Source organism: Dryobates pubescens, chromosome 28 (assembly GCF_014839835.1).
Source record: "Dryobates pubescens isolate bDryPub1 chromosome 28, bDryPub1.pri, whole genome shotgun sequence".
In the NCBI taxonomy this organism is placed as follows: Eukaryota; Metazoa; Chordata; class Aves; order Piciformes; family Picidae; genus Dryobates; species Dryobates pubescens.
Genome location: NC_071639.1, coordinates 7,997,550 through 8,013,512, shown reverse-complemented (window position 1 = coordinate 8,013,512; position 15,963 = coordinate 7,997,550). Strand labels below are relative to the sequence as shown.

At 43.7% G+C, this 15,963-nt stretch overlaps 1 protein-coding gene across 1 annotated transcript in view; it reads right to left on the bottom strand.

Annotated features, from left to right (window-relative positions):
* Nucleotides 1-15,963, bottom strand: part of ROS1 (ROS proto-oncogene 1, receptor tyrosine kinase) — a 73,733-nt gene that overhangs the window by 588 nt on the left and 57,182 nt on the right. The window contains exons 39-43 of the mRNA XM_009906067.2: nucleotides 15,749-15,878; nucleotides 14,349-14,446; nucleotides 13,535-13,738; nucleotides 12,259-12,393; nucleotides 8,307-8,461 (exon numbers count right to left, since the gene is read on the bottom strand). Coding sequence (XP_009904369.2) covers nucleotides 8,307-8,461; nucleotides 12,259-12,393; nucleotides 13,535-13,738; nucleotides 14,349-14,446; nucleotides 15,749-15,878 — 722 coding nt within the window. The remainder of the gene's footprint in view (nucleotides 1-8,306; nucleotides 8,462-12,258; nucleotides 12,394-13,534; nucleotides 13,739-14,348; nucleotides 14,447-15,748; nucleotides 15,879-15,963) is intronic.

Genomic DNA, 15,963 nt, shown 5'->3' with positions numbered 1-15,963 from the left:
AGCTTGAACTTGGCAATCTGCTGTGTTCTTCACATCTCTAAAATCTTTGGTTTTTTTCCCCTAATTTGATGCTGTCCACCTATATGGAGTTGCCTGAAATCTATTGCAAGGGATAAAGCATTTAAAAAAATGTAAAAATTATTAACTAAAGGCTCAAGTTCCAATTCTTGCTATTATTAATTTTTCTTCCCATTTATTTTTGTAACATGCACCTTTGATTGGTAACATGCACTGCCTCCTTTTACTTCACAACTGGAAAATTGAGCAGGTGACATTCAGGGTTATCTGTTCCAAGGAGCAGCCAGTGCTGTGCTGTGGCACCAGGAACCACACTATTTATAATGTCATAGAATCATAGTTAGGATTGGAAGGGACCTTAAGGATTATCTAGTTCCAACCCCCCGGCATGGGCAGGGACACCTCACACTACAGCAGGTTGCTCACAGCCACATCCAGCCTGGCCTGCAAAACCTCCAGGGATGAGGCTTCCACCACCTCCCTGGACAACCTGTTCCAATGTCTCACCACCCTCATGGGGAAGAACTTCTTCCTAACATCCAATCTGAATCTATCCATTCCTTTTTTTTTCCCATTCCCCCTAGTCCTATCATTACCTGACACCCTAAAAAGTCATAGGATCATAGAATCAGTCAGGGTTGGAAGGGAGCACAAGGATCATCTAGTTCCAACCCCGCTGCCATGGGCAGGGACACCCCACACTAGATCAGGCTGGCCAGAGCCTCATCCAGCCTGGTCTTAAACACCTCTGGAGATGGAGCCTTAACCACCTGCCTGGACAACCCATTCCAGGGCTTCGCCACTCTCATGGTGAAGAACTTCCTCCTCACGTCCAGCCTGAATCTCCCCACCTCCAGCTTCATTCCATTTCCCCTAGTCCTATCACTACCTGAAGTCCCTGAAGTCCCTCACTGTAATCACAGGTTTCCTGTCCCAAGCTATAGTCAGAGTCAGTCCTGCACACTAAAGTCCATTAGGAAAGATTATTAGGAAAATTCTGAAGGATAATTTTGATTTTAGAAACCTGTTAGCAAGATGGAGATTGGGACCCAGAGCAAACTGTGCTCACATACCACAGTGACCGACAGCCACGAAAAATCATTTGATACTCACTTTGTCAGCTCAGGACTATTATGGCAATATTTAGTAACTCAATCCCAACTAAGCCTTTACCAACCAGTGGAGCCCTTCTTTGTATCTGGCTTTTGTTTAATAAAGCTTTTAATGGGAAGCCTCAGGGGCAAGTTGCCTTGGGAAAGGCACAGGGGCAAAGGCTGAGGGCATGTTTGCAGCAAACTCTTCGGAGAGAAACCTTAAAATAAGGACCCAAGTAAAACTGGGTATTTACAGACCAGACATATGCCGGCTGACCTGCCTAAGTATAGAACACTAGAGGAGCATTCAGATTTGTTTCCTGTATAAGTATCTGGGACTGATGAGGTGATGTTTACACAAATGTGAGTATGAGGTCACTGGGATATTTTTACCAGATATATAGATACATTACTAATTCTTTCCCCAACAGGTCTGAAGATCTACAGAATATATAAAATCTTATAATCCTTTTCCAGCCTATGAGCCACTGTGTTTCTCATTATAGAGGAAAAGAGATAAAAAATTCAAGCACCTTGCCTTGGTTTGACTTCTTTTTTCAGCTTTTTTGGAAGGAAATGGGCAAGAAGGTCTGGGGTGGGTTTTTTTTGCAGCATATTCTTATCCTCTCCAAAGAAAGAGGAAGAATATACTGTTCATGCCCAGATAAGCTGCATTGCTCTTTCACAATGAGATTTTTGATTACAAGAGCCCTTCACTGCTGTGTCACTTCTTGCTGCTGTGCTCAGCACCTAGGAAAGTTTAGCACCATTCTGCTGCACGAGCCCAAAACCAAAATCTGTGCAAAAGTGTCAAGTTATGCAGCACAGTGCTTGCTTCTCGTGCAAGCCAGTAAAGCAAGCAAATATTTTTTGCTCACTTAGTCGTATGGCAGAAGATGCTGAAAATGAGCAAATGAGAGGGAAAAAACCCAAATCATTACATGTTGTGAAATTCCCTCTGAAACGTGAGAGCTAGAAGAGCCAGCAGCAGCAGCATAGAAAGCCATGAGCCAGTGCAGAGAATTCTGAATAATCTTTGGGAGGCCTTCTCAAAAAGCAGGAAGAATTTGCAGGAAGCCAGAGAAGCTGGAGGGAGAAGGCAGGTCAGTGTATTAAGGAGATATCATTCTTTTCTTTTCAGTTTTACCATTACTAAAATTAGTTGATTGATGTATAGTCATGCTGGGTTATACGTGAGTAAATGCAGCATAAACCATGTGATGTGATCCCCTCAGATTTCACAAGCAAAGTCTGGCTGAGCCATCAAAACACCCTGAGAGAAGGCGTCCAAGGAACACCTTCATGGAATCTGGAGTCATGCTGGGGACTCAACTCCAAACGCTTAAATCCTGAGGGGTTGTCTACACTGTGGACTGCTGCGCAGTGTAGAGTTACTCACATTTGCTCTACCTCAAGGCACAAGGCAGGCTGGCTCGAGCAGGCCAGAGCTCTGTACAGGCTGAGAGAAGCCCTGTGGAGAAGCAGGTTCCCACTGAGCTCTGTGCAGGTAGACTGCCTTCAATAACTAAACAGACACATTCAAAGCTCAGCACTCCCGTAGATACCTGTCCCAGGTCCTAAATGCATGTAACTTTGACCTTGCTGGACACTTTTCCCAGCAGTGACTTTCTTGAAGCACAACGTGTGAGCCTAACTGCCGGTGAATTAATCACAACGCGTCTCTCCAGGGGTAGGCAGAAGCTCTCCCTTGCATTAATTGACGCAAGAAATTATGATCGCCTGACTCATACTAATGAGAGATGGAGTTTGCTTGCTTAGCCTCCTCTGAGGAGACCAGTTTTAACCTGATAAAATCTGTGCTTCCATCTTCCCAGTCCCAGCTTCTCAGCTGGCTGTTTCCCGCCGCAGGGCAGCCGCAGTGCTGAGCTGGGACACGTATCCTGCCTCACCATCACCGAGTGTCTTTCCTTGCTGCTCCCTAGGCTGTGTGGGCTCACAACATGTTTTGAAGTCCTGCCTGGAAGGGTGCAAATTTTTGCTGTGTCTTGATAAGCAGAGAGGGTTTGGTTTTTTTTATGTGTGTGTGTTTTAGTTCAGAAGGTGACAACATATAAGAAGAAAAAAAACTGTGAGTAGGACAGGTGATTGGTGGGGACTGAACAAACTGACCTAGAGATGCTGACCTTCTGTTACAGCTATTTCCGGGCCAGATTCTCAGCTAGCACAAATTAACAAAGCTCCATAGAAACCAGTGGGATGCCACTGATTTACACCAGCTAAGTAGCCAGCCTGAGATGTTACTTATTCTGGGTAACATAATCCCATATGATGCTTAGCACCTTCAGTATGGTGAAGTATTTAAAAGTGTAGCCACATTTGCTTTTCCCCATTAATATCCTCTTCTTTTGCTCATATATACTCTGCCCTTTGTCCCTGCAACAAACACAATGTCCATGGCAGTGAACAAGAGCCTGGCTGGTTTCCTGGCATGGCTGAAAGATGTACCCCCATGTGGCCATGTTCAGAAGAGGTGCTTGATGACACTGAAGTGTGGCTACTGAACCCTGACTTCTTCACCTCATCTATGCCGGTTAGCTCAAGGAGACAGTTCCTGTGTAGGGAGCATTTTCCTGATACCTGCTGGCCACCTGGAGCTGTGTTTCAGTTCCTGCACATGGCCAGTAATATAAATAGAACAAATATATATCTGTTTTAATACTCCCCTCTGTATTATGTATCAGTTGAGATATATCTGTGTTTCCTGTCTAACGAAGCATATGATCTTGCATGGTTCGAGGGTGACTCACCAAGCTTTGCGATTCTATCAGACTCTAAAGGTGCTAGAAGTGAGAATTTTGTCCACCCTGCATTTCCACTGCACTAAACTGCTTGGAGCACTGACTGACTGCTTTTAACAGATTTTTTTTTTCAGAGATCCATGAACTGAAATCTCTGTGTGCACAAATCTGCCTTGGGAAATACACAACATAAAGCTGCTTGTTGGCTTGTTGATTATCATTTATAAGAGCACCAAAACAAGGCCAGATGCATGTTTGCTGCAATACAATAAGGCTTTATAAATAGGGAGGCATTCCTCTTCTCCAGATCACAAAGAAGGATCCATTTTACTAAGTTTACTAAGTTTTACACATCCAGTTTAAGCTTCTTGCCTGGGCTGCTTTTAATGTCAATGGAAAGAGAAAAGAGGAATGAATCCCTTTGGGGAGAATCTTATTTCACATCCTTACCTTTACACAACAACATCCCCTGAACGTGTCTACAACTCTCTGGTGACTGTTAAGCAACCTAGAGAGCCAGCATAAATGCAGCGCCTAAGCTGTAGTCACTTCCACACCCATGCTAAAGAAATGCCAGCTCTTACAACATCATCTCCTCTGACTTTTATTTCCTCAGATCAAGGCAAAGCACTAGCATGGCTTTCCTTGCAGCATCCTAAGGCTCTCTGGAATCAAACAGCATTTGTCTATGGGACAAACAAGAAGTGATCAAACCACCAAGCCCCTCTCTTCCCGCAGTGTTGTAACCACTCAGTGTTTTGGAAGAAGCCTTTTCGCTGACCTCCGCTGGCTTTGGGTCAGCCACTCACTAAGCTAAGTGGGGAAGAGGATTACTGAATTTCAGAAAAATACAAAAGGAGACCAGATAGGAGGTTTAAAAATGTCTCTTATCAACACATCTGCTTTAAGGAAGCTTCCGTTTGACCAGGTGATTACTTTTAGTTCAGAGAGGTGTGCAGGATGGGTTTGTTCTAAAGGCAGCTGATTTTAGCAACATGAACTCGTGGCTCTTGCACAGGGAACAGCAAACCAGTACTACTCAGTGAGCAGGTATAGAATTAACAGTAAAATCTTTGATTCCAGATTTTACTGTCAAATCCCTTCAAAGTTTTGTGCAGAGATTAAAAAGCAACCAGACCAAAAACCAAAACCAAGAAACAAGTGATATTTTTGGCAAGCACCTTAACTGGCTTAACTGACTGGCTTTGGAAGGAAAAGCAAAAGGAAAAAATCAAAGGAAACATTGCAGAATTGTAACTTTTTTATCTTCCCATTTTTATAGAATAGAATAGAGCAGGTTGGAAGAGACCTTCAAGATCATCGCGTCCAACCTATCATCCAACACCATCTACTCAACTAAACCATGGCACCAAGCGCCCCATCAAGTCTCCTCCTAAACACCTCCAATGATGGTGACTCCACCACCTCCCTGGGCAGCACATTCCAATGGCCAATCACTCTCTCTATGAAGAATTTCTTCCTAACATCCAGCCTAAACCTCCCCTGGCACAGCTTGAGACTGTGTCCTCTTATTCTGGTGCTGGTTGCCTGGGAGAAGAGACCAACCCCCACCTGGCTACAACCTCCCTTCAGGTAGTTGTAGATGGCAATAAGGTCTCTCCTGAGCCTCCTCTTCTCCAGGCTAAGCAACCCCAGCTCCCTCAGCCTCTCCTCATAGGGCCTGTGCTCCAAACCCCTCACCATCTTTGTTGCCCTTCTCTGGACATGTTCCAGCAAGTCATCTTTCCTAAACTGAGGGCCCCAGAACTGGACACAGTAACTGGACACAGTTTCAAACAACACCTCCATCTTAGGGATTTTTAAATGCTGGGTTTGAGTCCAAATGTGTTTCCTCTCAGTCTTTAGTTATTTACCCTGGATTTCACAAAGAATCACAGAATTACTGAGGCTGGAAAAGATCTCTGAGATCACCCAGGACAGCCTATGACCTACTATCAGCCTCTCTGGGCAAGAAATGGTTGTTTGGCCAGAAAACAAAAGAGCAGACAGCCTTTCCCTTTCAGCCAGCCCAGGAGCAGCTTGTGAACAGCAGCACCCCAAGGGAAGGCTGCTGGTGCCAGCCTGCACTGCCCTGCACCCCAAACCACCTCAGCTACAGGGGCACAGAGTGAAGGACTTCTCTGTAAGGGAAAGAGCAGCCTGGCAGGGTCTTACAGAGAAGTCCTTCACTCAGAATTTCCTCAGGCTCCTCCAGCTGCCCTGCATCTCCTCTTGCTGGAGGAGCCACTTCTAGCAACAAGAGTGTGGTGCTGCTCCATCACAGCTTCTGAGCAATTAGACATTTTTTCCTTACAGGTCTAAAAGGGATTGTGGTGGGCAGCCTTGATAAGAATAGTCCTCCTGGGTCATAAAAGCTAGGAGCTGCTCCAGCTGCTTAGTGCCCAGTTGTCTGATGCCAGCAAAGAGGTTTGCCAAAACAAACAGGTGTTTCCATCCATAAAGGGGCACGCTTGGGACCTGAAAATTATGGTGCTGTTTTGCATGTGCAAATGTACAAAGTTAGGTCTGAAAATAGATGGACTGGTTATTTTTACAGCTCTGCAGGGCTGTCCTGTTAGCACACTGATTCATGACATTTCATTTGTGCTCCTTGAAACCGTGGGAAGAACAACCTCTCTTTCAGCAATGAACTTTGGTGATGGAGCCTCTGCTCAGTCAATTCCCATTGGATTCAAAATTCAGTGCTGTCTTTGTCCTCCTTAGTACTCCCTTACTCAAAAAAAATAATGTTGTTAGTGCCACTTGATGCCCACAATCAATGTCCTAGGAAAGCCTATATGATGAAGATGGAAAAATTCTAAACAGATTGACCCATTCCTGGTGCTACATTTGCATCCCTCTCTTCCAAAGCAGCAGTGCCAGGAGCTGCTGGCATTGCTCAGGTGTATTTATTGCTACTCGATACCTCCTTTAGAAAGGTAACTCTTGCAACAGTAAAGTCAGTGTCCCTTTGCCATTCCCACACTATCCTGCTAGCATGCTGTCCAGGCCACTGAGATGCTGTCTGTATGAGTTCACCCATGCTTACAGTCCATGTGTCATACTGTACCGTCAGTAATGTTGCTGGAAAAAATGTAAGGTTTGCCAGCTCTCCCTCCCATGATATAGCACAACAGCATGTACAGACCTGCTGAAGCTGAGGCTACCTACTAGTAGGTAATGCTCAGCAGAAATTGGAAGATGTGTGACTCCATGTAGGGCTCAGCATCACAGTTATTTTGAGGCTTGTTATTTCACTTTGCTTGACATTTGCTCTTTCTTTTGGATCCAAGTCTCCCGGTGAGAGCAAACATTTCTTGGTAGGAGGCTCATGACAGAAGTTTCATTACACACAAAGGCCAATGACCACATAACAGGTTTGGAAAATGCTGTCCAGGACAATCCATCATGGAACAGACCTTTGAATCATTTGTTTTGGCTGTCATCTTGCTACTACTACTGCTGCTGTATGCAGGTCAAATAGGGCAAGTCACCCTCGGGCAAAAGGTGGCCCCTTTCCTGCTATGATACCTGCCTAAAACATAGGAGTTGTCACTCTCTGGAGATGTCTGTTTCTGCTCCTTACTATGGAGACAGCTAGAAGATCATCTTTGATGAGGCTTCTAGCTTCTAGACAGCTGCCTTTAGGTGAGATAAAGTCCATTATAAAAGTAAGGCCTATTATCTTGGGCAGAGTGCCTAATTAATTGGCTGTAGTCCTTTCCTGAGCTAATGCCAGGCTTAGATTTGTGCCAGGTTAAATAGCTCCTTCCTGAACTCCACTACCGAAAGCGAAGATGCCCTTAAAGAAAATAGGAAATTACACTACATGCAACTATGTGAACCTTTCAATTGCAGCATAAGGGTGCAAGATCAGCTAATCAAAAAAAGCATGAAATGATAAGTTAGCAGTGCTGGCTTCCTTTGATCCCATCATGTCTTGATAAAGACTTGATAAAGTCTTTATTCTTGTACTGACATATAAACATCGTGCACAGACAGAGGCAAGTCAAGGTGGGGATAAACTGACATTTTGCAAACCATAGAATCAATAAGGTTGGAAAAGACCTCAAAGATCATCAAGTCCAACCTGTCACCACAGACCTCATGACTACTAAACCATGGCACCAAGTGCCACATCCAATCCCCTCTTGAACACCTCCAGGTGACTCCACCACCTCCCTGGGCATCACATTCCAACAGCTAACAACTCTCTCTGTGAAGAACTTTCTCCTCACCTCAAACCTAACACATGCCACTTAATGGCATTGGGTGAATCTTCACGAGTTCATTATGAGAGAGTTAAATCTTTGCTGTTCTTATGTTATAGGCAGGGAATTGGAGGCAGTGAAAAATGCACTGCAAAGAACTGCTGCATCCTGCTTTGCTCACAGGGAAGAGGACATGAGGAGAGCCTGTGCTAGCCCAGACTCACCTTCAAAAGCTGCGTTGATGATTCCAATTGCTGCTGCTTTGTCTTCAAATAAGGACAGTGGAGAGTGCCTTATCTCTTGCAGCTTGTCCTGAATAGAGGAGAAAGTAGGTCTGCTGTGAGGTTCTTGGGCCCAGCATCTTTTCATCAAATCACATCTGGAAAACAAATTGTTAAAATGCAAGCAGCAAAGAAAATGGAAAAATTCGTCTCAATATTGGCCATTAAATCATTTGGGAAGGGAAGAGAAGGGAAAAGGATAAAAGGAAAAAAGGGGGAAAGGGGAAAAAGGAGGGGAAGGGAGGGGAAGGGAAAAGAGAAAACAGGAAAAAAGGAAAAGGAAAATATATCTAAACTCAGAAATGAACATGAACCTATCAGCTTATTTTAACCTCCTTAAGCTCATGCTGTCCCATATTTCAGGGAAGTTCAAGGGAAACCCAGCATGGAGAGAGCTGATCTAGACTTCTGCCTCCAGACTAAACCAAACAGGAGTAAGTTTTCCCATCAAAGGCCAAAGTGGTGTGAGTTTCCTCTGAGTGCAGGGATCCCAGCTCACCTGGCCCAACACCATCAATACCATTCAGTGGAAAACAACCCCTTGTGTTTGTCTGGAGTCTAGGGCTGACTTTCATTGCTTACTTGAGGTGAGTCCAGGCTACACAAACCCAAATCCTACAAAAGCCAGGGGGAGCCAGGCTGAAAACCAAAACACAGCTAGCACCTGGCCATGTTAAGCATTAGGAGTAGAGGGAGGTCTTCAGAATCTCAGGACCGGAGAGCAGCATTTGAGCAGGCAGTGAAAGGCCAGTTCAGGAAGCTGCTGCTGGAATGCAGAGTATTCACCTCTAAGCCCTAAGTTCAAATCCTCCCCTGACAAACAGCCTCCCAGACCTGCTGCTATGTGATACCAGGCGTTACTGAGTTATGTGAAATGAATTGGCTTGTTCAGATCCTTGCTTATCCTTCTTGAAAAGGAGGCTGCTGTCCTTCACCACAATTGGGTATTTTACAAAACCCTTAGTGACAGGTGGGAGAAGTCTCTTGACTTCTGATTTTTTTCAGTGATGTTTTTCATCCCTCTCACTGAGGGAGAAATATGAGTAGAAAACTGTTTTGGAGTCACTTTTCATCGGTCTGTGTCATGTGGTTGTGGAGCTGAACAGTTATTCTGTTGGGGGCTTTGGGGTTGTGGTTTTTTTTTTGTGGGTTTGGCTTTTTGTGATGATTTTTTTCCCCAAATGATCCAATGACATCTTGAAAATCCACTTTAAAAACTTTTTTTAACTGGTATTGGCTTCCTGATGCTCTGAAGCACTTCATCTGCTTGCTTTCAAGTGTACTGGTTATTGTGACACTTGCAAATACAGATGAAAAAGTACTGAAGACAACTGAAAGTGAAGTGAAATAATCCTTGCTCTGCTGCTGCCAACGAAGTGTCTGTCATGTTTCATTTTGAAGGCAGTAGTCTTGGGTGATGGAAGTCAAAGAATCTGCTTTCTGTTCATGCTGGTTGTAGATATCCAAGGGAAAAAAAGTGAGTTCAAGTGCTGTGCTCTTTCAGGTTCGTGCTTGGGCTTTCATGAGCAGAGCATTGTGCAAAGTGTAGCAGTGAAGAGCTGCCTGAGTACAACACTCCTCTAACAGAAAGGAAGAAAAAGACAGCCATAGGCCAAGAGAGGAAGAAAGAAATGTAAGTTGTAGAATCAGAATTGTTTGGGCTGGAAAGGACCTTCAAAGACAATCTAGTTCCAACCTCCCTGTCACGGACAGAGACCTCTTCCACTAGACCCAGCTACTCAAAGCCCCATCCAACCTGGCCTTGAGCACTTCCAGGGACAGAACATCCACAACCTCTCTGGGTGACCTGTTTCAGTGTCTCAACAACCTCACAGTGAAGAACTTCTTCCTTACAAGCAATCTAAATCTGCTCTCTCTTCATTTATGAAACAAGAACGTGACATGTGGATTTCAAGCTCAGCTCACTCCAAACTGTGCATGCCCTTGCATACCAGCCTCACACTCAGGTGGCTGTGCCAAATGTGGAACTGATTGCAGAAATGGTGTGATTTATACATGTAATTAGTATTTTAATACATGTGTCTTATTTGTAGATCCCCAAGCCCCTTTCCCAACTCATTACCAAGCTTAACCTATCTACACTTCTTTGTAGGGTAGCCAATGATTACTCCCTGGAGTAACAACTTGTGGAAGGAAGGGTGAGAATTTTCCACAGCCCCCCCCAAAAGGCTCCCTTCCTTAGTGCTTTTATACCCCAAGGTTTCTGTGTCAGCCCTACTTACTCTTGCAATGTAAGCCTACCACAGATTCCTAAACACTTCTCAGCTGAAGTAGTTTGGCCTTTGAACTCTCTTCCTATCAGTGATGGTTTGTTTTGTGAAATGACAATGAGTAAGCCAAAGTGCTGAGGAGACAATTACTGACTGCTGATGTCCTGATGCAGGTTCAAAACCACCAGGAGGGAAGCAGGAATGTGAAGAATCCCAGCATTCCATTAATGACCAAGCAAAGTAGCAAAAAGCTATTTATGCAGGTGCTGAGTGTTCACCAAATGAGATAAAAGATGACACAAGAGTCTAAGAGCTCATTCAGCCCTTGGCTTTCAAAAGCTGTTACTGCTATTAGGCCCCATCCTACAAGTCACAACAGGCAGACCAGAGTTTAAACCCTACCTGCCATGCTAAACTTAAGATCTAGGACCTTAAAAACGACTTCAAGCAAAGTTTTCTTGATTCTTCTGCAGATCTGGTCACTTGTGTTAAAGGCAACTTAGAAACCTTTATGTGAGTTTGAAGACCAAACCAGTACATAGATGTACATTGCCTCCTATGCTTTTTTATTTACAGGACAGCTGTCAAGATTGGTTTTTGAAGGAATCTTTTTTTTCCAGCAGAAAATATTGAAACTGAGCTTGCTTTGACCTCTCATTTGTTCTATGACTTCCAGTTTCACTCTGTTGGTAAAACGCTATCCTGATATCTTCAGGTCTTCTGGTCCTCCAAACACTAAAGCTTTGGTGTGTTTTACCTATACCTACACAATGATAAATAATCAGCCTCTCTGGAACTCAGAGCAAGGTAAATGATGTGAGATCACAGAGGTCACAGAGATCTGGGCTTGCCAATCACAGAATTAGTCTCAAGCCAATTCCTGTGCCCCAGGAGTAAGAGTTGTGCACTTTGAGTAGCCTCTCTTTCCATTTATACAATCAGTTGTCAAGTGCATTGCTCTGACTGCTTGTGCGGAGTGAGTAGGTACAGGAATTGAGACACAGAATTAGACAATACTGAGTGACCCCAGCCCCATGGTGTACAGGGACCAGGAAATTCTTTCTACCGTTAGATGCTCTCAGTCTGTTCTTTCTTCTCCCAGGCAACCAGTGCCAGAACAAGAGGACACAGTTTCAAGCTGTGCCAGGGGAAGTTTAGTCTTGAGCTGAGGAGAAAGTTCTTCACAGAAAGAATTATTGGCCATTGGAATGTGCTGCCCAGGGAGGTGGTGGAGTCACCCTCCCTGAAGGTGTTCAAAAAGGGATTGGATATGGCACTCAAAGCCATGGTTTAGTTAGTCATGAGGTGCTGGGTGACAGGTTGGATTTGATGATCTCTGGGGTCTTTTCCAACCTTATTGATTCTATGATTCTATACTATCAGATTCATGCCCAGGGCTGGCTTTATGATGCCTCTGAAACCTTGTTTAAAAGACCAATATCCACCATTCCAATTCATCTCTCAAGTTCTTCCAGGCTGCCCAACTGGGTGAATTAGTAGTGGGCTGACAGCTACAAGTGCTACCTGTTTTTTCCAGAAGTAAAACTAGAGAATGTTGGACTCTGCATGGGCCTAAGTGCCATTCAAAAAGATGGCCACCTGGCAATAAGCCTCTTGCTTCCTATATATATATTATCAACAACACTTGAACAGAATTAACCTACAGGTCATCAGGACAATTGTTTGGAGATTCCAGCCTTCCTCCTGATCGTACATGGTGTACAACTTCTGTATTGGAGAAACCTGGATATGGTTGTTGACCCAGAGTTAATGTTTCCCATAGTAAGACCCCAAAAGACCTATAAAAACAAGAAAAAACAATTTAAAAAATTAATGTCCATAGCCATCATGAAAAATCTCCCTAACAACAGTTACAATTTCTCTAAACTAAGAACAAGACTTAGAAGCATCAAGAGTAAGAAGTTGTTTTGGTTTTTCTTTTGTCAAACAATTCTTATGTCCTTAAAGCAGCCTCTGGAATAGCTGAAATCAATGTCTACACCTGACACACTTCCCCAGACTCTCTGAGATGCAGCTTAGAAGCCTCTGAGTGCCCAGAGCTTCCCTGGGCAACGCTCTTTGGTTGAGCATGTCCTCGCTTAAACAAGTACTTAGAAATCTCTAGAGGTGTCTTAGAAATGGAGAGAGACAAGTTCTCCTAAGCACCACTCACAAAGCAATCAGCACCTCATTTGGTTTGGCAGAGAGCACTAAACTGCTCGCTGAGATAAATATAAGAGTGGCAGTCAAATGCATGGGCTGCAGGAGCTGAGGACTTGGACAAGACTGGAGGGCTATTGCCTGCCATGAGTTCCTATGGCTGTCGAGGTGTAAGCTTGTATGAATCTCAGGTTTAATGGATCTAGTATGGTTTGGGTTTTTTCACATGCCTCTTGACAGTAGGTCTCCTCCTCTTCATCATCATAAGCTGAAACCCATTCAAATATACACTTTAAGTAAACCTCCACAGCAAAGTACTATGATATTTCCCTGAGGATGATGAGAAATTTGAGCTTCAAAACAAAGCAGCCATCAGAAGAGGTTAAAATGGTGAGGGGAAATATTTGGTTGTCCAAAGGAAATGCCAAATAATCTCAAGGAAAACAAAATGGAACAGCATGCAGGCAGTCAACCCACTGCCCAGGCAAGCAAAATCCACATTATGGGCCTAGTACAAAATTGTTTGAGTGACAATAATTCTTCCCAGCCAGAATCCAAAGCTAGAGCTCAAAACATTAAGAAATATCCATGCAGGCTACTGTTGTGATGCCAAACTTTTCATTAGCTCATTAAAATATCACCTAGGAGGAAATCTGTCATAGTCTACAATTTATTAGAGATGGCAATGTTCAACCTTATCATTCCTCCTGGACACAAATACCTTCCAGCTATGGAATTTAGCCTGATTATTCCCACAGCTGTGTGACTACTGTAACTCACCAGACGTCAGAGCTGCTTGTAAAGACACCATCGATGAGGCTTTCAGGAGCCATCCATCTGACAGGGAGGAGGCCTTCTCCTCTTTTCCTGTAATAATCATTTTTGTAGATGTCTCTGGCCAGGCCAAAATCCCCAATCTTTACCACCCGGGAGGAGCTCCCATAGTGCTTCTCAGACACAAGGCAGTTGCGAGCAGCCAGGTCCCTGGTTGGTAAGGCAGAAATGAGATCGAATTAGCACAGCAGAGGAACTTGAGTCAGAAGGGACCTCTGGAAGTCATCTGAATTCAACCCTCGCTTCAGAGCAGAGCCAATCTCAAAGTCGGATCAGGTGGCTTAGGGCCTCATTCGGTTAAGTTTTGCATATCTTCAAGCCTGGAGGTGACACAGCTCCTCTGGACAGCTGGTTCCAGTGAGTGAGCCTGCATGCTGTGAACAATATTATCTCCTCTCCCTTGCTGTAACTTATGCCTGTGGCTTCTCATCTTTTCCCTGTGCATCTCTGAGAGAAGTTTGGCTCTGTGAACTCTACACTACCTTCTAGTTAGAGGAAGAGGGTAAAGGATCTCCTTGCTCACCCTTCTCTTTGCTGAGATGGGATATTATTCTTGCCTAATGAACAATGAGTCCTGAATTTAGATCTTAGAGTAGCTCTCCATTTTGTGAGAGAATTACAGGTGATTTTTGTCATAAACCTAAGACTGAATTTTACTCCATTGCTCATGTCTTCCCTGTTACATTATGGTGTCTTTCTAGGCATTTTTCCCAGGTAAGATATTGTGGGTAAACCCTGGAAGACTGAGGAAGTTCTGTACCTGTGAATAAAATGCATTTTCTCTAAATAGACACAGCCTTTGCAAATATCCAAACAGATATCCAAGAGGTCAGTCACTGTCAGCAAGGGATGCTGGAGCTACAAGAAGCAAAGACAGAAGTTAGTGTCTTCCAGCTTTACAAACTCAGAGTGTCAAGCTCCCTGTGCAAAGATTGTATTCTTTGTTCATTTGAAATGTGCAGGGCTTCTCCAAAAGATGCAAAGCACAGGTGCAAGATCTCTGAATGGCAATAAAGCAAATGCTAATTACCAGCAGGGAAACTGTCAGAACACTGCATTGCCAGGCAGACCAAGCCCTGCTGCTCTTTGACTGGGGGCTAAGAATAGGTGTTCAGGAGGGGATTGGACGTGGCACTCGGTGCCATGGTTTAGTTGTCATGAGGTCTTGGGTGACAGGTTGGTCTTGATGATCTTTGAGGTCTCTTCCAACCTTATTGATTCTGTGATTCTAGGATTCTATGATTCTATCCTGGGACCTTCAGAATTGTTTCTTCACTACAGCAGAAGAAATGGGACTGAAAATTTCCTCCCACTATCAGATCACGTTTGCTTGTATAATACATAATTCTAGTAGAATAGAGTATAATACATTATTCTAGTAGAATAGAGTATAATACATTATTCTAGTAGCATAATTCATTATTCTAGTAGTATATTACTTTATTCTAGTAGTATATTACATTATTCTAGTAGTATATTACTTTATTCTAGTAGTATATTACTTTATTCTAGTAGAATACCTGCACATTTCAGTAGACTTCAATGCTGACTGGATTTGAGCTGGCCATGTAAATGAACTAAACAATTGCTGAAATGGTATAAAACTTCAGTGCTGAGTCTTTTTGTCCTACAATTCTGCCATCCATATTCTTAATCTGCATGCTAACTATGGGGGGGGTGGGGAATGTAATTAGAGGCACCACTTCTTTATTCCTTTCTTATCTTTCCTTCTAAAGAATATAAGGATACAGGGACATTATCTTCTTATATGCCTGGATTATGCCTAGCATGTTAAGGATACTGCTGCTGTTCAAATTGAAACAAACCAAACAACAAATGCGTGAGGCCTGAGACCAGACACATGACTACCATTATTTATGATGACTTTTCAAAGGACTATTCATAGAGAAAAACTCAGTAGACATGACTGAAAACACGATCTTGATCAGTGGTCTGATGGCATTCCACCTTCTTCACAGCAACTCCAAATGCAAAGTCAGCACTCAACACTGAGGTCCCAGGGCATTAGGGAAAAGCCAGGTCAGAGCTTACAGGTAGAGAAACAGCTGGATATCAGCATGGCTTTTGAGAAAGGGAAAAACCTGAGAATCTGTGGGCAGTTACAGGTTAAAAATGTAAGCGTTGTGGTCTTTAGCCTACCTTTTGCTTTCTGGCTCCTCGTAAATAGCTAAGTAGATCCCCTCCTTCCATCAGCTCCAATATTATGTACTGAGGTTCATTCAGCAGGCACACACCAAGCAGCTTCAGAATGTGTGGGTGATCAAATTTACTAAAGAGAAGGAAATTACTGTAGGGTTACACAGGAGAAATGCAGCTATGGCTGCAAGCAACGAATGAGCAGTGTGGCCTTTACA